At 40.6% G+C, this 21,741-nt stretch overlaps 1 protein-coding gene across 2 annotated transcripts; it reads left to right on the top strand.

Moving 5' to 3' along the window:
* Positions 1–1,569: 1,569 nt before the first annotated feature.
* On the top strand, positions 1,570–21,315 carry NOC3L (NOC3 like DNA replication regulator). 2 transcript variants are annotated; one of them, XM_086616561.1, is made up of 23 exons: positions 1,570–1,596; positions 2,573–2,780; positions 3,198–3,321; positions 5,640–5,797; positions 5,903–5,956; positions 6,679–6,809; positions 7,466–7,627; positions 9,314–9,407; positions 9,613–9,788; positions 10,005–10,133; positions 10,602–10,733; positions 11,119–11,199; positions 11,792–11,892; positions 12,355–12,427; positions 12,505–12,568; positions 12,656–12,727; positions 13,480–13,661; positions 13,869–13,997; positions 14,625–14,722; positions 16,634–16,718; positions 18,431–19,206; positions 19,545–19,592; positions 20,715–21,315. In XM_086616561.1, exons 1-21 carry the CDS (start codon positions 1,588–1,590, stop codon positions 18,560–18,562), a joined length of 2,394 nt encoding a protein of 797 aa, XP_086472687.1. In that variant the 5' UTR covers positions 1,570–1,587; the 3' UTR covers positions 18,563–19,206; positions 19,545–19,592; positions 20,715–21,315. The 2 variants fall into 2 exon arrangements, with proteins under 2 accessions (XP_086472687.1, XP_086472686.1); XM_086616560.1 differs by having other exon boundaries at positions 20,711–20,728.
* Positions 21,316–21,741: the final 426 nt, after the last annotated feature.

Genomic DNA, 21,741 nt, shown 5'->3' with positions numbered 1-21,741 from the left:
GAGGACCAAATAAGGTTGTTTGGTATGTTTTTTGTGCAAGATGGTTAAAACTTGGGAAGGGATATTGTCTTATTTACTTGTTTGTTTGTTTTTTTTTTTTTAAGTTGCAGCTTCATTCTTCAGTCTGGGCGAATGTAATTAACTCAGGAACTGTGGAAGTATTGTGCCCAAACCTGTTAACAACAAAAATCATCTGAATTTTGAAAGTGGTAAGATCAGGGCTGCTCTTTTCAGAGTGTACAGCTTTCAAATCAAAGTGGTGTTAAGCATTTGTTTTGGTGTATTGGTTGTGCAGCTTATTAAAAATGGAGTGGGTATTCTGTGAAAGGGTTTTGCCACCAGAAGTTTTATTTTGTCGAGCCATTTCCAACTAAGAAATACTTGTATGTCACGGTGAACACTAGAAACTGACAAAGCTATCTGCAGACTTTGTGTTGTCAAAGGAGCAGCCACATTTAACACCTTGGAATAATGCAGACACAGAATTGTTTTTGAAACTATCTTTTATTAGTGTGCAATACTGAAATCCAAAAAGCATCTGGTTTAGTGATTCTTCACCATCTTTTAACTGTGAGACATAAGGTCTCTGTATATGTCACAGCAGATATTTTCAAACATTTCCTATTCTCAAAGATGCTGTACAACAACTTGTGATTGTAGGGGATGGAAATTTAAAATGGTTAGCACTACAGGTGAGGAACACTTGCACTCTCCTGGTCCATTTTTGCTAATATTTAATGTAAATAAATTCCTTACATGTGGGTTTTTGTAACTGGTCCCTCTGTGGAAATCAAGTCAAAATTGCCATTATGTATTTTGAAGTGCAGGAGGCTTCTGGTCGTCTGGTGTTTAAAAGCAGAGTCTACATAACTGGGCTAAAGATTTAGTGTGGTGTAACTTAACGTTTAAAAACTACATATATGCTACTCATAACATTACGATCTGAAATTTAAATGTCAGATTTTTCTTAACTTATGTATTCACTACTTTAATTGGATCCAATTTGTCTTATATTTTTGTGTTATCTTGTACAGTTTTCCTACTTTTCAACTATAAATCTGTATATAACTGTAAATAGAAGGCTCAAGCCTTCCTTTAAGACCACTGGTAACAACTCCTGTGTAAATAAAACTTAGAGCGGATGTGCGCTGTCCTGCTTTCTCATTCCTCCGCAACTTGCTGCTAAGCAGCACCACAGAGCGCTTTTCAGGGATGCCGGCGTGCTGGCGAGAACCGGGCTGCTTCCCGCACACTGAGCCGCCACGCCCTTGTTCCCTGCGCTTCCCGCCTCCAGCAGCCTCCCGAGGAGCTGCGGTGAGGGGCGGGGCGGTGCGCTCCGCTTCCCGCTTGGCTCTCCTTGAGGCTCGGGGGATGCTCTGCTCCTGGAGGGCGCGTTTGGTGCGGGGCGGAGCATTAACCTGGCAGAGGGATTGACGTACGCGGCGGGAGCCGCCCCCCGCCGCAGCAGCCGCCCCTCTGCGCCGCCAGAGGCCGCTGCGGCCGCGCGGGCAGGCGGAGCGCTCGGCCCCGCCCCCCCGGCGCTTCCGCCGCTCGCCGCCGGCACAGCACGCGCTCGGAGCCGCCGCCATGAAGCCGGTAGGACGCTGTGGCGGGGGGAGGCGGGCGGCGGCGGGCGGCGGGCTGTGGCGCTGGGCGGGACGGGACGGAGGAGCGGTGCCCGGGCGTCCCGCTGAGCCGTGCCGACATGGCGGCTGCCCGGCCGGTGCGGGGGAGCGGGGGGGCGGTCCCGGGCCTCTGTCGCGGGCTCCTCGGGAGGCGGCTGCTTCCCTGTGCTGGTTCCGGCGGGTCCCCGGCGAGGTCGGTCACCTCTCGAAGGTGTTTCTGCCAAAACCACCGCAGCCTTTCCCTTCCCATGCCCCTCAGGAGGTGAGGCGTCCTGCTTCCGTTTCCATCCCGGACGCTCCTGGAAGCGCTTTGCGGTTTTGGCACAGGCTGCCAGTGTCGGTCTGCGCCGCTGGGCTGTCCCTGAGCCCTCTCTCCTGACCGCGGTGGCTCCCGGAGCTCCGGCCCTGTACCGCGTGCGCGACTCACGCATCGCGCTGCCCTGCGCCTTGCAGCCGGCCCGGCCCTTCCGCGCAGCTGCCGGTCATGGAGAGCGGGGCGGGAGGGAGCCAAAGGAAGCAGGGGGAGTGTGCTGCAGGAGGGCGCTGGCCTGAGGCCGTGGCCTTGTACCAGACCCTCCTGGCCTTTCCGTGTGCTGAGGAAGAACGGCATCGTGAAGGGAGGAGACAGTGCTTCAGAGCTCGCAGGGCAAAGAACTGTGCCCGAACAATGCTTATGATGCTTTGAGTGTTCATGTGTCTAGAAGTGATGGACATAGGCTTTAAAAAAAAACCCAACCAACTGTCAAAGAATGTTTCTGTGAAAGTTCTTTGCAGGTCTCTCCTCAGAAATTTAACACGGGTAAATTTGGAGCTAACTGCTAGTACCGTTTGGGAGAAGGATATTCTTCAGCCCTGATAGAAATACCAACTTAATGAGATTTGAAACTGAGAACTTTTACAGAGGCTATGAACATGTCAGTTACTTGTAGTTTTCTGTTATTTCCTAGAGAAAAAACACAAAACGAGTTCCAAGCTTTCGAAAGTTACTGAGAACTAGTAAAATAAAACTTGACAACAAATTAAAGAATAAACAGTACAAGCAGCAGAGTGCTGCTAAGAAGTATCGAAAAGAACAAAAGAAGCTAAGGGAGGCTGTCAGAGATGCTATTGCTAGAAAACCGTTTCCATTGGAAGAATGCAAGAAAAAACAAGTTGGTAAGTGTTTGCTCAGTTATCTTTGTAAGTGAACAGGTATGAGGGTTACTAAATATCCTGCTCCTTCATGTTGTAAAATTATGTATCGAGAAAGCAACGTTTCATTTTCTGCATACAAATAATTGCTCTTCTTGTTTAAAGGAAAGAAAGGGAGAATTATGAAAAATATAAAATGTAGCCATTCTGGCAACAAGATCTGATGGTTGGAGATAGTAGAAATGTGTTTGCTCTAATCATTATTGGATGTCTCAGTAAAGGGGCAGTTTTCTTAGATAACACAAAATACAAGCATGAAGGTTGATGAGGTCAAGGTTGAAGTAAGGTGTAAAATGGTCTCACAAGTGCAGGCAGGGTTAGTTTTTCAAGTTTGAATATATGTGCAGGATCTTAATCTCTACACATCGTCTTCTAAAATAGCTGAAAGAAGGGAAGAAGAGGAAGAAGATGCTCTTCCACTGGACATGATGGATGAAGATGACTTAAAATTAATGGAGGATTTGGCTCAAAAGGCATCCTTTTTAACCAGAGATCTTTCTTCTGAGTGAGTGTTGTTGTGATGTCTACTGTTCATACTAATTCAGCTTTGTGTGGTTAATACATAATTAATATGCAATATAATACACGTATCAGGAGGTCACTTTCAGTCTGATATTTCTTTGCAGTTCCAGTTTAGTGTTTCCTTAGTCTGCCAGTACATTCAGTACTAGTGTATTGATGTGTATTGGTACATTCACCTGCTCTGCCTGACCTTCAGGATACTGTTTCTGCACAGTGGTCCTTCCCATGAGGTCCCTGACTGTGAGATGAGTAGCATTCCTCAAACTGAAAAAAATGCTTTAATCTGTATACAGAGTTGTCTTTCTGTATAGAGTATTCAGGATATTCCCTTGACTTTTCGCCACTATACTTACATATTGCATTGCAGATTGCTTGTTTTTTTAAAAAAAAAAAGGTTGTGGAAGCCATGTCTGTAAAAACATGCAACACCAAAATATTCATACCAAAAAATTCATTACCAGATTTCTGGAGCAAGGCGTTAGGTAGAGTTGACAATGAAATACATAGAAGGATAGTTGCTGTTTTACCTGTTGTACTGTTACTAGCTTTTAGCTCCTTTCATAGTGTTCCCTTAAACTGGTGAATTTTTCTTTTTAATCTGCTTCACTCTGATAAACTATAATCATTCTTAAGAACTTGTCAAATATTACCTCACTTATAAATTACATGTTCATATTAGCACAGACTAAATACTTATGTTCTTGTATACTTACGTGCAGGTTAGGAACACATCCTGTGAAAGGGTGGCACACCACTACATTATTTCTGTTATCCTTGGAGAGTGGGAGGTGACACAGGCTTTCCCAGTAAGCAGAGTAGAAAAGTGATAGTAGTAGTAGTGGTAGTAAAAGTTAACATAGAGTAGGGATGTGCACTGACCCACTCACAATCACATCCTGGTTAAGCGTGGCCTGGGAAGTCAAGGTAGGGTAGGGGAGAGCAAGGCTGTGGGACATCTTAAGGAAGACACTGGACTGTTTGTCTAGTGAGAGGGTCCTTGTCGTGCTTGCTTGCTGGTGGAGTGCTTCATGGCAGGACTGCTCAGGGTTAAGTTTTTGGTGAGCCTCAGCCTTGCCAGGGCACCTGCTCATGCAGTGATGGAGCACAGTGGGGAGGGAGGCAGGTAAAACAGCACTGGCCTAGGTGAGAGGCAGCCTGTACTGAGATCTTAATAGCTGCTGTTTTGCATCTTTGTGTTTTATTTACTCTTTTCCAAAATTTTTAGTGTTTTAGGGCTGAAATCATGTTTCTGAAGGGTGTTTGCCTTTACAAGCTTCGTCTGATTTGTTCACTGTTGCCTTGCTTTAAAGGTTCCCTGAGTCCCTTACTGCCACATGAATGGGAGCAGTGCTGTCTCAAAACCCATCAGCTAGTACTGGTTCCAGATGTCTAGTATGACCCAGAATTCCCCTTGTTCTCACAGCAGCTGTGTTTTCTTCATGCGCAACAGATCAGTCACAGATGTGTAGAATTTCTGAGCTCGTTGAGTAGCATCTGGGTACACAGGAAAGGTTTGGTCTGCACAGGGACAGCGAGGCTGAGGCTAGTGCACTATCCTTACAATGCACACGTAGGGTGCCTGTCGTGTGTGCAGGGAAGCTGGGTGGACTCTGGGATATAAAACTGCTTCTTGTAGAAGTGATTTTTACTTTCTGAAGCCTAGCAGTCTCTGAGCCCTGAGCTTTTAGAGCTTTCAGAGTCCTGCACGGAACTTTCAGAGTCCTTCTGATGTCCATAGTTGAAACTCTGTCCCTTACAAGAACAAAAGCAGTGTTCCTGTTTTAAGACAGACCATGTGGCTTCAACAATGTGATTCTTCATCCCTGGCTTTTAGCTTTTTAATAAGATGAACAGATAACACACTTTACAGTGTGCCTGTAATATAAACTGATACAGGATTTAATTAATTTTTTTGTAAATTCAAAATCAATGCAAGCATTTTGCTTGCATGTGTTTACACTCGTATGCCAACATTTCAAAATTCACGAAGTTGACTGACCTGCCAGATGAAATAAATTTCACTTTGTCTTTGCTTAGTTCACATTTAGTTTCCTATAAAAAGGAGATAGGAACCATTGTATTGTCCTGAATTTAAAGATCCTGTACAGATCCACATTAACATTGTTTGATTGAGTGGTGACGGGTGCCGTCAATGGTGAACACACTCAAACATTCCACTTAATAAGATCAGCCATTATTTATTTTTCTGAGTGCGGACACGTAATCCAGCTAGTATACTGTCATAAATGGTTCATGTCTAATTAGATGGCTAATTCATTTAATTTGTCTTGTATTTTTCAGTGAACCTGTTCACATCAAAAAACGAAAACATGAAAGTGTGATTGACAAATATGAGAAGGTGCCAAGACGTATGCAGACGGAGCCAGAAAAGGAGCTCATCCATCTGCTCCCCATCAAAGACAAAGGTGGCATTATTCCACAAACTATGGAAAAGCCAGGTAAGACACAGATTCCGGAATAGTAGCCAAGATGTATATAATTTATTCTTTTAAAATTCCACAGTGTTTATTACGTGCTTGACACTAGACACTCTATTTTTGCAGTTCTCAATGTTGCACAGGATGAAGAGGATACAGAAGAAATGGAGGAAGGCGAGGGTAATAAAACATCATGTTTGGTTTTTGTTGGTTTTGTGATTTTTTTCCCAAGTCACTGACACATCTGAAGAATACTTTGCTGTTCCCTAAGAAAGTTTGTAATTGAAGTGTATTTTACTTAGGGTATTTTTGAAATCTTTTACTTAAAACGTCAGAATACCAGGAAATTCAGATTTCGATTTGCAGTTTGCTATGCGGCTGAGAGCCATATTCAAGTAACAGTTGCAGCTGTAATTCTGCCACTTCTGGGTCATTATTCTCTAAATATAATATGAAGTTGAGGAAGGACATACTTGTAGCACAATAATACTCAGGAAACGTGAATAAAACAATTGTATTTTTAAAAGAAAAAGTGAATGGTGAATAATTTGCTGCAAATTGCAGAGCACTACAGTTTCTTGGCACAGTTGGGGTCATATGTTGTGTTTATATGTTCCCACTGTACTTAGAGAATACCATTTGCAGATTCAGAACATTTGTTCCATTTCTTTTTGCAAGTGTAAGATTTTGGAGTGGAGCAAAAATTAATCTCTGGGTTTTAATATAAGCCCTAGCACGGTCATTCTTAAAGCTTTTACTGTGGAACTGCATGTGTTACTCTTGTGCAGTGTTATCGAAGTACTCATCTGAAATACAATATCTAAACCTGTAGTTTGCAGTATGGTATTTGTTAAGTGGCTTCACTAGTGACCCTCCTTTCTAACTTTCACACCTTGTGCTAGACTTTAATGAAGAACCTCTGCCTGTACTCACTCCTGAAGAGATGGCTGCTCAAAGGAGACAAAAGCTGCAGGAAAGGAAGACGCACATAGCTGCCTTAGCATCGGCCATTCTCTCTGAGCCAGACAGCAGTGTAGGTAGCATGTACTTAACATGCATATATGTGCGTGCCTGTGTTGTGCAGTAAGTCAGTAAATAAAGATCTGAAGTGACCAAACAATAGCAAAAGCAGAAAAATACGAATAAAACAAGGAAAAAGGTCAGTGTTGTATCACTTCTCTGGGGGTGGCAAACAACGAAACTGCTGCTGTAGGTTGGTACAAAGGATTTGAATCGGGTGAAGATTCAGGTGACTCTGTTTGCTCTGTTCAGTTGTAATTCGTCCCTCTGCATACTTGTGGTTTTAGAAATAATGCGTTCTGTGGTATTTCCTGTCCAAGCTACCTTGTTCCTTAAGCATGACCCTTATTTAAGTTCTGATTTCAGGGTTGTATCTTGTAGTTCTCAGTGTTTCAGGATATGCTAGTAATTTACTGTAATTCTGGGTAAGTTTGTAATAGCAGGGTAATTTCAATGTTCTCAAGATAAAAATTTTGTTGCGATATCTAGCATTTCTTGGCTTGTTATGCAGTGCTAAGTAGAGTCTGAGTAACTGCTGAGTTAATTTTTTTTTTTCCTAGTATTTGAAAATGAGGCACATTATGTGTGGCAAATTTTTGCTGAAATTTACATTGTGCTTGTACATTGGATTGTGGGTGATCTTAGCTGACTTTGCCTCTTCTTAATCAGATTAAAAAGTTGAAGGAGCTGCGTGCCATGCTGATGGAACAGGATCCTAATGTGGCTGTGATTGTTCGGAAGCTGGTCATGGTTTCTTTGATGGAGATATTCAAAGATATTGTGCCTTCTTACAAAATTCGGCCTCTGACTGAAGCAGAAAAGGCTACCAAGGTGAAATACCAAATTTCTTTATAGAGTATTGTGAGTAGTTCTGATTTTTTTAACTTATCCCAAATACTAATAGTGATTTGCTTAATATGAATTTATAGTTTTGAGCAAAGGATGACATATATGCAAGTACCTGTGGAAATTCTGAAACTGTGACACTTTCAGGGGCAGAGGTCTTTGTTTTGAACCTTCAATTCTTAAGTACTTCCTTCAGTAAGTAGATGACATGCTGGTGGTAATGGAGAGAAAAATAGTATATGAAAGTAGCATACCAAACCTGTGTGACTTTCATCATAAACCTCAGCATAAGATGATGTTTTGTGTTGCACTGAAGTGAACTAGAAAGCAAATTATGTGACATTGTCACCTAACTGGCACAGATCTCGGTGTAATGTGTTCAGTAATTCATGAAGTTCAGCAAGGCCAAGTGCAAGGTCCTGCACATGGGTTGGGCCAATCCCAAGCACAAATACAGCCTGAGTAGAGAATGGATTGAGAGCAGCCCAGAGGAGAAGGACTTGAGGGTGTTGGTTGATGAGAAGCTCAGCATGAGCCGGCAATGTGCACTTGCAGCCCAGAAAGCCAACCGTGTCCTGGGCTGCATCAAAAGAAGTGTGGCCAGCAGGTCAAGGGAAGTGATTCTGCCCCTCTACTCTGCTTTTGTGAGACCCCACCTGGAATACTGCGTTCAACTCGGGGGTCCTTAACATAAAAAGGACATGGACCTGTTGGAGCAAGACCAGAGGAGGGCCTGAAGATGACCCGAGGGCTGGAGTACCTCTCCTATGGAGACAGGTTGAGAGAGTTGGGGTTGTTCAGCCTGGAGAAGTCTCTGACGAGACCTTATAGCAGCCTTCCAGTGCCTGAAAGGGGCTTACAGGAAAGCTGGAGAGGGACTTTTTACAAGGGCGTGTAGTGATAAGACAAGTGGTAATGACTTTAAACTGAAAGAGGGGGGATTAGATATAAGAAAGGAATTTTTTACATTGAGGGTGGTGAGGCACTGGAACAGGTTGCCCAGGGAAGTTGTGGATCATAGAATCATTTAGGTTGGAAAAGACTCATCAAGTCAAACCATAAACCTAAGACTGCCAAGTCCACCACTAAACCATGTCCTTAAGCAGCAGAGCTACATCTTTGAAATACCTCCAGGGATGGTGACTCCATCACTTTCCTGGGCAGCCTGATGCCCCATTCCTGGAAGTGTTCAAAATGAGGTTGGATGAGGCTTGGAGCAACCTGATCTAATGGAAGGTGTCCCTGCCCATGGCAGGGGGGTTGGAACTAGATGATCGTTAAGGTTCCTTCCAACCCAAACCATTCTATGAATAATTTCCTGAACAAATGCAGAATAACTTGTTTTCTGGAGCTTTAACCAATTCTTTAGAAAGTTTCTTGAATATAGTTAGTGCATTTTAGAGTCATGGCTTTAAAATAACATCTAGTTACAAATTTCACTTCAGTACCTATAAATGAAATCAGCCTAGCTGGAAAAGGCCCTCTGAGCACAAGAACATGCAGAGAAATATGTAGAAATATTTTATTTTTAATACATTTCTAGGAATGTCTGTCTCGAAAAAAAATACTTAGGTATCTGATAAGTTGTTTTAAAACATCGAGGTTTTTCACCACTGGCTAATTTCAGGATTTAGCACTCCAAATAAAATTCCATGTGTATTATGTTTACAGGTTAAAAAAGAAACTCAGAAACTGAGAGAATTTGAAGAAGGACTTGTGAGCCAGTATAAATTTTACTTGGAGAATCTGGAACAAACAATTAAAGGTACAGTCAACACTTTGCATTTTTTGTAGTAAATGCAGAATCGTTTGCAACATCAGAGTTAACCTCCTCTGATTGAACGCTGCCTGCTGTCTTTCATACACGTGTTTCATACAAGTGTGTAGGAGAACGCCTGCAATAACTAAAAATGTAAGTATTTAGAAGCTTCTTTACATTCTGAACAGTAATGACTAAATATTTTGTGCAGATTGGAAACAAAGGAAGTTGAAGAAAAGCAATGTCATCTCATTAAAAGCCTATAAAGGTCTAGCAGAGATTGCAGTGAAGTGCCTGTGTGAGCTGCTCGTGGCCCTACCCCACTTTAACTTCCACAACAACATTATTGTTCTCATTGTTCCGCTCATGAATGATACATCAAAAATGGTAAGTGATTTTCTGATTAGAGAAGGAGTTTTGTTTTGTTTGAAAAGCAATCTATTTCAGAGCTTTATTCCACAATATCCAGATCTTGTGGCCATATCTTTTCACTATTTTATAGGCTGTGTCCATTTTCTAATTAGTAAATACCATCAGTATTATCAGTTAGCTCTTGTCATAGACTTGACTTTACAGAAGAGTTTCTGTCAATTCACTTTTCAGATTTCTGAAATGTGCTTTGAGGCAGTTAAGAAGCTCTTTAAACAAGACAAGTTGGGCTACGCTTCACTTGGTGTAGTTAAGGTCATTTCTGGTCTTGTAAGGGGTAGAAATTACGTTGTCAGACCTGAGGTAAGTCTTTCTGTTGTACTACACGATTTTCTTCTGTCAGTGGTTTTAAAAAAATCTGAAAGTGAAAGTTAGTGCAGTTGCTGGGTACAGACAAGCAGAATTTCTTCACTCTGTCAGAACACAGGCAGCTTAGGAGTGGGCTGAGCCAGAGGGTTAGAGAGAGAGAGAGATGAGGCAGGGGAACAAGACTCAGAGGAGACAGCTCTCGACAGAGGCATGGGTTAAGTCAGGCAGGGAAACTTGAAGTGGGGGGGGGGTCAAATGGAGGAATGGATAGAAATGGACAGTACTGGGGAAGGAACTGGGAGCAGAGATGAGAGATACAGATATGAAGGAACAAGAGGGGAGTAAACAGAAGAATCTTTGACCTGCAAAACACACCAGCCTGTATGGAATTCAAGATTTCTTACCCTCTCTGTTCCTCTGTTGTGGATCACCTTTCATTGTATTTATTTTGTTTTACAATAGGTGTTAAAAGTATTTCTTCACTTAAGAATTAAGGAAGTAGAATTACAAAAAGATTCCGAAGATATTGCACCAAAGAAAAAGTACATGACTTACAAAGAGAAAAGAAAAAATCTTTCAAGAATGCAAAGAAAGGTACAATGTGTGCTTTCTCATTCTCTACTTCAGTAACTTCATGTAGAAATTTGTTCTAGCAATGACTTCACTTCTCCTGGTTGCCATTATTAACACTCAGCATCAGTGATTAGTGTTTCCGTTCTACTTGAATATTTATGAGGTTTGACAGGGAATTTAATGATCTTAGTAATTTTTTTCTCTTTCTGGTGTTGATAGTGCCTTTGATTGGTTGTTTCTGATAGGAAGGAATATATCCAAGTTGGTTACCTCGTAGCATCACAGGGTGACTTAAGCACCTCACCAAGCATCGAAGATTTGTTCTCTGGGTACCTGCGAAACCTGGTTATCTGGGCTGGTTGGAAACATTTAATCTGTTGTCTTAAAATCTGCTGTATGTTTTTAGTGGAAGAAGGCAGAAGAGAAACTGGAACGAGAACTCTTGGAAGCAGAAGCATCGGAAAGTAAAGAAAAAAAACTGAAGCTCGTATGTAATTTGGAGATTATTTTCGTATTTTTGCAAAGTAACAGCTCCTAACCCTTTTGTAACCAAATGTCTCCCCTCCATCCCAACCTGTCAGCATTCCACCATACTAGATAATGTTGGCAGCTTGCAAACATTTTACCTGTGCCAGAGGTCTAAGTTTTAGTTTTCCCTCTCAGTTTACCCAAGAAAACTAGCTTAGCCATTCCTATTTCCTTCCGTTCTCTGCACAAAAGGTATTTGAATCCATTGACATGTGTCCTCCTGTTGCCCTGTTCCTGTTACATACGACACTATGTAATGGCTGTTTTCAGCCTCTCAGAGTGGCCTTTAGGCAAACGAGGTGTGTGGCTACCATGGGCTGAGGGGAAGAGAGGGTGTTTAGCTAGGAGAGGGTGAGGGGACAGAGTAGGGGACAGGAGAGCAGGAGTTGAGCTTTTCAGCATAAGAAGAGCAGAGATGGCAGTGCCAGGGCTGGTTTGGAAGGCTTGAATGCAGGCTTGGACAGAGAGGAGCATTTTTCAGTTGAGTTTGAGTGAAGTAGAAGTGTCTGTTTTCCATACTTAAGTGTTTTGTTTTGTTTTCTTTCCTTCAGCACACAGAGACCTTGAATATTGTATTTGTAACTTACTTTAGAATCTTGAAGAAAGCTCAGAAGTCTCCACTTTTGCCTGCCGTGCTAGAAGGTCTTGCAAAGTAAGAACTAAGTCCACCTTCTTTTGTGTGTTAGAAAAGACATAAAGCACTAAAGAGATTTTTGATTTGAGAGGGATTTATAAGCAGTGAGAGAAGACTGCCCCTGACAAATTTGTTGAAATATTTTTATTTCTGTACTGAAATTTTCAGCTACATCTAAAACGTTTCATTGTGATGTGAAATTTCCCATGATAGAATTGATGTGATGCAAACCCCGCAGGGTGATGTGATTCCATTATTTTGTCTGATTATTTCCTGAGGAACATGAGCATATCTCTCGTGCTGTAGGGAAGCCGTGATAAGCAGTTGGGGGCTGAATCATCCATCTATGTGAAGATAATAGATGTTCAGCATTTAATTTAGCTCTGTTTTTAAGGTGTGGATTTTGGCAATTCAGAATACTTAGAACTAAGTTTGCCGATAATGTCTATAGCTTAAAAATAAAAATCTCTTTGATTCAAGGTTTGCTCATCTTATAAATGTGGAATTTTTTGATGACCTTTTGATTGTCCTTCATTCTCTTATAGCATCTGGGGTAAGTTGAGCTTACTTTTATTACAGTTTTCTAAAAATTCTGTTCTCCTGGGTACTTAATCAGCTTTGTATTTTTAGGATTTAAGCTATCGTGAGAGCCTTCATTGCATTCTCAGTGCTTTTTATATACTCTCTGGTCAAGGTAAGAGATCTTTAAAAACAAACTTTTGTTTAATATTGTCTGATGAATTAATGGAGTAAATGTGGTTATTTGGGATTATGTTAATAGGTGATGTTCTTAACATTGATCCGATGAAATTCTATACGCATCTTTACAAGACACTGTTCAGCCTACATGCAGGTAACTCCAGATTCTTACTTTCAGTGTTTACTCTGATAATGTTTATTCTGCTTGGATAAGCAATTAGCTTGTCCTCAGCTTAAGTTTTTTTACTTCCTTATAATTGTTTCCTTCAGTGGCAATTTAAAAATTCTCTATTTTTTTCTATAATCCTCTCTCTAACAGAGAAAAATATCTAATTTTTCTAATATAATTTAAAAATAATTTCAATTTAAATTCAGTTTTCTAAAATCTTCTGGTTTATATTCCTGATTTTTATAATTCTAATGTAATTTTCTCATCTAAATGTTATAATTCTGAGAAGCTGAATAGTTTATGAAGAATACTTACAAGGTTTGAGATTTTAATTAACTTCATAAATTTGCATTCACTAAGGAGGAAAGATTAAAAAAACAGCAATTCTGGATGGGTAAAAGACTACATCTTTGCACTGTTTAACAATTTATGAAAGATGATATAATGAATGCACTTAGGGTTAAAACACTAACTACTTGTAATGTTTAGACATTATTGATGGAACAAATATTTTCTTAGAAAGGAGGACAGAAACAATTTACATTTTTTCTATTCAAGTGGGACTATTTTTACGAAAATAGAATGGATGCTTATGTCTGTATTGCATTAGTGCTGTGTTTGAACCTCTTAGCTTTCATGCTGTTTTCCAGGTTCCAGTGCCCAGTCAATAGCAGAGCATTTAACTGTATGTTCCTCGAAATGGTTATTTACTCTTTGTATGAAATTCTGCTTTTGAGGTCGTACCAATGATGATGTAGGGATTGTGCTCCAGTGCCTGGATGTCATGTTTGCCAAACGGAGAAAGCAAGTTTCCCATCAGCGAGCTCTTGCTTTCCTGAAGCGACTTTCCACGCTTGCTCTTCACGTACTTCCAAACTCCAGTGTTGGGATCTTGGCAACAAACAGGGTATTCATGCAAGTAAGTTTTACTTGTTGGAATTTTTAGCTCACTGGTTAAAGCTTATTGAATTTTTTGACAAATCGATTTTATACAAAATATTTTGAAGCATCTTATTGCTTAATATGCTGCTGAGACTGTGTAACATGGAATGAATCCTGAACTTATCCATGCTATAACTGGGCCTGTAATATAAGCAACTCAGTCCTTTTTTTGTGTGTGTTGTAGACATTCCCAAAGATGGACCTCTTACTAGACAACGATTCTCAAGGCAGTGGAGTTTATCTCCCAGAACTAGAAGAACCAGAGCATTGCAATGCTCAGAACACAGCTCTGTGGGAGATGCATTTACTGCAGGTTAGTGAGTAGCTGAGTGATTCGAGAAGTAAAAGTCAGCAGTAAATAGCTGCTAAATGTTTATGTGCTTTACACAAATAGAAGACAGAGGTCTTCAGGCTTATCAGTCACATCTGGACCACATGAGCCTATTCCATACAAAGAGGAACAGCAGCACGGTGGTATAGGGAACGAATGAACCCAAAAGGGGATGTTACACATCCTGTATGTTAGTACCACACTGGATCCTACTGAAGGTTGCCTATTAAGACTCCTTTGGAGGCTTTTCCAGTGTGTTAAGTTCCCTTGCAGTCCAGCCCTTCTCCAGGAACAGCAGACACGTTGATCTGTCATTCCAGCCAGGTTTAGAGTCTGGGGTTTGGGGAGGGCTTCCTCTGTCCTCTCTCCTGCCTTCTGGGAGTCGAGTTTGATTAATGCTTACAGCACGACATACTAGTGAATAAATGTGTGACTGGGTGTTCTCATTCACGTAACCCCAGAAACTGACTGATTTGGGGGTACTCAGTTTCTCTAAAACAAAAGCAGAAACTTCTGTCTTACTGAAATGGAAATAAATTCGAGAATCTGTAGATAAATACAGTATCCCTTATCCTTCAGTCAGCTGCCTTCTTTCTTCCTTCCTTTCAGAGACACTATCATCCAACAGTGCAGAAGTTTGCAGCTCACCTTATTGCTGGGGCTCCAACTGAAGGCTCAGGAGCTCTTTCACTTGATTTGAGCCAAAGGTGAGTTATCAGAGAGTTCTGGTTTTGAAAAATAGTTCCCCAAAAAGTAGCTGTTGCTCATACTTTTTTAAAGGAATCTCTTAAATAAATTATTGTATTAATAATAGTTTAATAGTTATAATTAATACTTCTTAATAATCCCCTAAAGCTTTTAAAAGATTCTGTTCTTCAAACTCACTTTCTTTGTTCTGCCAGCACAGAATGTTGGCTGCCTTTTTCTTTTTTTTTTTTTTTTAACTTTTGAGGCTTGTTGCCAGGCTGTGACAAGGATAAAGATCTCAAAGTCCAGTGTGCTCTCTTCCCACGGGAGCAAAATATCTGCATCAGCAGCCCTGACCTTAATACGGATCAGGATCACTGAACCATGGCTGTCCAGTGTAAACTGGAAACCAAGTTGCAGCGTAGGGTCCATAGGATGTTAAAACATAACAACAGCCATCCTGGTTCAGACTAAGGATCTGGCTCAGCATCCTGTCTTCAGCAGTGGCTGGGAGCAGGTGCCTCAGAAGGAATAAAAACAGGACAAGCATGTAAGACACATGCCCTGCTGAGCAGTGTCCCAGCCTCCGACTGGTTTCAGCCTGGTGGATTTCCTGAACCTGATACTCTTCCCCGTTGAGTACCAGTTCATGGAATTCTTTTCAAAACTCTTCAGTATCCCTTAAACCAAAGCACAGATTTTGCAAGTGCAGCATTGTTTGGTAAGGGTTCCGTGAGTCCACAGCTCGTTACATTCTTTTGTTCTGAAGCTGGTGCCAGCACACATCATTTAACAGTCCCTGGTGAAATGAGCCATCTGCTCTAATAGGCTCCTTCTGTGCCTCGCATCACTTGGTAGGCCTCAGTCATATCGTCCCTCCGTCTACCATCGCTTCTGGCTGAAGGGATCTGGCCCAGACAGGAGCCGTTCCATACTTTTCATCGTCTTTTTTGCCTGTTCCTGAACTTTCACCAATTTGAGTATTTCAAGATGAGCAACCTGAGGCTCAGGTGCAATACTTGAGATATGGGTGATCTGTGGTTTTATACACTGGTGTAACTGTTTCCTATTCTCTGTTTCTTTCCAACTCCAAACAGCATTAAGGCCACAATCCCATGAAAGTACCTATCATAATAACAGCAAGGTTTCTTTCTTAAGTGACAGTGGTCAGCTCAGAGCCTGCTGGTTTTATGTGACGCTGAGATTGCTTTTGTCTGTGGTGTTTTTTTTTTTTTTCCACTAAATTTCATGTGCCGTTTTCCTGACCATCTCTTACAGTCCATCTCTCTGCAGTTCTTCACAGGCAGCTCATTTTTAGTACCGCAGACAACTTGGTACTCTCCAGCTCATCTGCAGCGTGTTGGAAAGTGCTGGTCCTGGCACAGGCCTTGTGGAAATCCGTAGTTTCTTCCTGCCATTGCAAAAACTGATCATAGACTCATGTCCTCTGTTTCCTGTCTTTTAAACAGTTCTTTTCCCATGTGATGGTCTTCCCTGTTCTCCCATGGCTGCTTAGTTTTCATAAAACCCTTTGGTAAGGAACTGTTGGAAATTCAGGCAGATTGTATCAGCTAGGTAACCTTTATCCACCTTTTTTTTTTTTTTTCTCTCCACTTTTTCAAACACACACAGGGCAAACAGTGACTGCTTGGAGCACTGGCAAGCCAACAGAACAGTTTTCTTGTCTCCCATTTCTTCTTCTGTCCTCCAACTGAGTATTTAGACACGTTTTATTAGCTTTTACTTGCATTGTTCCCCAGCTGTTGGCTTCTCATCTTTTCCAGGTGAGACTTATTACTCGAAAGAGTTCTCTTAAAGCATGGTGGACAGCGTGAACGGCAAGCATGAGGAGAAGCTGCTCTTGGTTTGGTGATATGCTGTTCAGAAATGTATCTAATGCCATTTTTCTTCCACTGTGGTTTTTGCTGTAGGCATGCTACTGAACTTTTTGAGGCATACAGTATGAGAGGAATGACCTTTAATCCTCCTGTGGCATCAGTTACACCCAGAAGAAAGGTACTATCTCATCTTTCTGTGTTCTTTTATAAACATGGTATGCCAGTATGACCTGTATCTGCTGACTTACTGTGCAGTGCCCCGGCACCAGCATGCTTAGTTTAGCTTTCTGGTTTCTGTACTTTGTGTGTCAAGTATTTTTTTTAATTGGCATAACGTAGCACTGACTATAAAGAAGGAAGAAAAGCTGTATGAATAGCTCCACCTCCTATAGCATTGGTTAACATATATGGCAAGTTGAATGTAGCAGCTGTTCTTTTACTTATCTTTTGTACTTTGCAGTGGTTCAGTGCAGATTTCTTGTTCCTTTTCTGTAATGATGAACTATTGTTTGTTCAAAAAGCAGTAATAAAAAGCCAGCTCTCTTTCCCCAGTGTGGGTAGTTGGCAGGACAGCTGGATTTCCAGAGCCTTTGATTCAATATGTAGGAGGATACTGATCCCCATTAGCGTCAGTTTATAGCTTTACAGTGTAAATTTGAAGGGAACAAAGAGCTAATGTAGGAGAAATGGATGAACCCTTTTTAGATCTCAGCACTGGATGTGTTCCAGGTGCCAACCTCTATTAAATGTTCATTGAGTGGTGTGTCCTTTAAAAAGTGGTAATTCATTTTCTTTCTTCCTAATGAAAACATTATAAGCTGTTAACCTTGTTAGTGCCTCCAGTTTGTAACTCGGTAATGCCATTTAAAGGCTTGAGAGCACTTTTCTTTGAAAACTTCTGAAAATGTAGTTGTACTTATTTATTCTGTCCTTTTACAGTGACTTCTTGATGTGTCTGTCCTGGTAGGGCGTTACATTAGCAGCTCTGCCAGGACAAGGCTGAGAACAGCAGATAGGAGAGAGGTGGTGTGGTGCTTGAGTAAGAAGTGCACGAGCTCTTTAAGGTAGCAGAAACAAAGGAAGAGGAGGAGAACTGAGAGCATGAACTGTCCATAGGTGGTTATAATGGACATAACTGGGAGAATCACCTTGGGTCTTGCCTATTCTCTGTCTGTTTGGATCATTTTAACAAATTTTGGCAGTTTCTAAGTTTTACCTGCATTTCTCTGTGTGCTGTGCTGCCGTTGTCTGTCAGCACTTCCTCCCTGTTGACAGAAGCTCTGAGTTGTAGTTTTCTTTCCCTGTGCCCCACAAAAGGGAGGATCTTATTTGTCCCTGGGTGCACAAAGTACTCGACTCTGTGAGTGACGAGACTTTAACTGGGAGTTATAAATCATGTGCATGACCTTCCTTATCTGAGCACCAGGAAATAGTGGAGGGCTTCAGGTGAAGGGATCTCGTGAGGCAGAGTCAGGGCATTCCGTTCTGACTCTCAGCAGCTACAGTTAGCGTTACTGCTTTCACTAGCCTTTTGATCAGGGATGCTTGATTTGGTTTTGTAAGGTGAGTTGAACAGGAAGCAGTGTGTAAGCACCGTCAGAGCTGGAAGCTGTGGCTGTCTGCGGTGGGTATTCTTCCAAATCCCAGTTTACAGCAAAGCAAAAAGTCCTCACCAAAACCGTGAGCTTATGAAGGCTGACACATCGCCTTGTTGCTAGCCAAGTGAAACTTGCTGGCAGGCCAGAGATACATCAGCTGCCAGTTCCATAGGTCTGGCCTAAGAGATGACCAGGAGCATGGGAGAGAAACAGGACTGCTCATTTAAGCTGTGCATGGAAAACACGTAATTGGCTTTGTTTAGTAATGCAACTAATGTTTTGTAATTTTCAGGATACCTTCTCACACATGGATTCATTTATAGATGAAGAGCTAAACAAACAGCTTCAACAACACATCAGTGAGACTGTAGTTCACAATCCCTTGGATTTTGCTAAACACTTGAAGGAATCATCCTTGTTGTAAATGGATCTACCAGTCATGTTAGTGGGCTCCTTAATTACAGAGAAAGATTGGCAGAAAGAAATCTCTACTCATCATTAAAGGAATTCAAGTAGGCTTTTGAATATAGAAACACACAAAAAATATAACACAGTTTTTTTCACACAGTTACAAGGTCTCTCCACTTAACCATGGAGCCTGGGTTCTTAGGGCTCCAGAACCACAATGAACAGTCATATCAGTAATTTATAAATACACAAAAGCAGGTAATTTTAAAATTGTTTGCAACCATGCATTATACTATTTTTTTGTTAACAGATTTTCTAATTTTTATAATAGAACATAGACATATGTATTTCTGAGAAATCACTGTGTTCTGTTGATAAATTAATAAATATTTTGGAAGTTTTAACATAATATTGACTTCTTTGATTTTTAAGGTATCTAGAGATTTGGAATATGTATTGCATTTTTATTGTTTTTCTTCTGATGTTTCCTAACCATTTGAAGTGATTTTGCATTTGGTGGGGGTTTTTTTCTTTGATGAAATCGTGGCATTTTCAAGTGGAGATTACTGAATTCCAGTTCTGAACTATCATCGTGATTGAATGCTCTACTACAATGTCTTCAATAAACCATCGCCGTCAAGAATACTGGACAAATTCAAGGTAAGAATTTGATTATTTTTTTTTTTTAATCTTGGAAGTAATTTTCTCCCCATGCCCCAAATATTAGTTGTTGCCTGATTGTTTTAGAATCCATTTTCAGCTGCATGTTGACTTCACAAACAGGAAGTAAAATATATATGAAGTAATTAAAAATGAGTATTCGCTTTATGTGAATCCCATTCTACAGGGGAGTGCGGTGGGCTGACTCTGGCTGGCAGCTAATATATTTTGTAATGTTTCGTCTGTGATGTGATAGTGATACATTGTAATTTTTGCAAAGCTTTTGTTCAAGTTACTAAGCTCTTTACAATAATCAGAAAATATTTCTTTTTCTCTAGGGTATTTAGTCCTTTCTCCTGATTTATGGTTCTTGGTTACTTTTATAAGTAAGTAATTTATTTTTATTTTAATACATGTTTTTAGCATTAATCTATGAGACTACTTCACCAAATTTCAAGTAGTTAAACATATATTGTCAAGTATTTTTGGAATAGATAGCTATCTATTAATGGATTAGAAAACATGTATTTTACTATGTAGATTACAAAACTGCCTACGTAGTACTGATGGCAACACCTGTGTCTGTTCAGGTTGCCATTTGCCACAGCTTTTGAGTAGTTCGTTTTTAGTTGTCAAGTGGCTGCAAATATGGATGTGATTTAAATTCTGAATAATTCCAAGGAGCCTATTTGCCAGTACTTTGTCAGTTCAGGAAGGCAAAACAAAGAGTCAACATCTTAAACCATTTATTTTTTTTTTACAACATATACAAACACAAGTTTATTCTTCAAGTCAGCAGAGAGAAAATAGGCCAGGTGGAAAAGTCGCTTTTAAAATTGTTCATTTTACATAATTTCCTAAAATATAAAGACTGGCACATAGTGATGTTGCGTTGTCAGTATACTTTGATGTGCTTTAAGAGGCAGAGGAAGGCAACTGTACAACTAAGTCATTCTGAAATAGCCTGTATGTGTATTGGAGCGAAATCTATTTACTGCTATTTATTTTTGTGTTTAATTTCCTGACTGCCAAATGTCTATCGCTACTGAAGTTACAAAATATTTATCACAGACAGGAAAAATGCCACTGTTGTTACATTTAGTGGGAGACCCTAAAAGTAAACTGAGTTTTATAGTGGAATAGTTACAGCCAGTGATTAAAACCCAAACGTTAGCTGAAGTGTTCGGAGAGCCAGAGTAGAACAGACAGCTCACTTTCAGAAGCTGCAGACTCAACCTTTCACTGAAATGTAAAGCTACCAACAAGTTCTTTTTTAAAGACAGACTATGAATGTAAGAGAATGTGTTCTTGAAATATTTAGATATTTCTGTGTTAAAGTCTTTCTTTAATTCTCAGAAACGTGACTTCTAGAAGCAGACAGCTTTCTAAAAATGGCTAATGCGATGCTTCGTCTAGTAATGTTTGTAACAATGACGTGACTAGGTTTTAAAAATTAAAACTGACAGTATTTTTTTATTCTTCTGACTGCTAAACTTGGGATCAGTAAGATGGAAACAGGAAGCCCTTCAAGTAGTAGGAAGAACCTCCTGGCATGCCCCAGTTCCTGCAACTGAGTAAGCACTGCAATCGGACCAGGATCCATGGCTGCCCAACTTTTGTCCCATACAGTCACATGGCTGAAAGCAGCACGTGCCACGCAAGGGAAGTGTAAGACATTGGGAGAAAAGTAACAGTGGTTTTAAAATATTGTAGAAAAATACAGAATATTTCTGTATTTTTGCCAGTAGGCAACAGAGTGTGAGATTCCCACCTGTAGACTGTTCAGCGTGAGGCCTGCTACCACTCAGAGACTGCGTGTTTCTACAAGGTGTTGGTTATTTACATGCCTTTCTTCCAGAGGTTATCCTGGAAGCTTTTTCCCGTAAATAGTTTGTAGTGTAAAAATGAATGTGTATTCCTAATTGATGTCCATGCCCAGCCAAAAGCACAGAAAGGGACAAAGTTATTTTGTCAGTCTTGTCGTAGGAATGTGTGGACAGGTACTCCTGCAGAAATAAAATCTGTGCCTAAGCAGAATAAACTTTCCTATTAGAATAACAACTCAGCATGTGAAATCTGTTTAGAGCTTTCACAAAAGTTAACACCCCCCCACCCTTTATGCTTCAAGCGGTGGTGTACTTTCATTATTAGGATATTTGGAACCAACACAAAGGGAAGGATACTGTATTCCTTTCCAGCTTCACCCCAAAATGTATCACATTTCACCAACAAAAATTTGCTCAGATGTTTACCAATACCTAAACTTGAAATTAAGTGATATATGTATGTTAATGAATATACTGGAACAGTGTAATTAGCCTTACACAATTCCAGATGCCTACATGCATATAAAGTTAGGGTTTTTTTAATAGAAGGCCAAGTATTTTGCTGTTCTCTTTCACTATGATAGCAGCAAAAGCAGCTTTAGACTTCAACTGATGAGGAAGATACTTATATTAATACACAATTCCCACAGGAAATTATTGTATTAGCAGAAATAGTACAAAACTACTGTTTTTAAATTGCTGCTAGACT

Source organism: Tauraco erythrolophus, chromosome 9 (assembly GCF_009769465.1).
Source record: "Tauraco erythrolophus isolate bTauEry1 chromosome 9, bTauEry1.pri, whole genome shotgun sequence".
Classification (NCBI taxonomy): domain Eukaryota; kingdom Metazoa; phylum Chordata; class Aves; order Musophagiformes; family Musophagidae; genus Tauraco; species Tauraco erythrolophus.
This window is presented reverse-complemented; position numbering and strand designations above follow the sequence as displayed.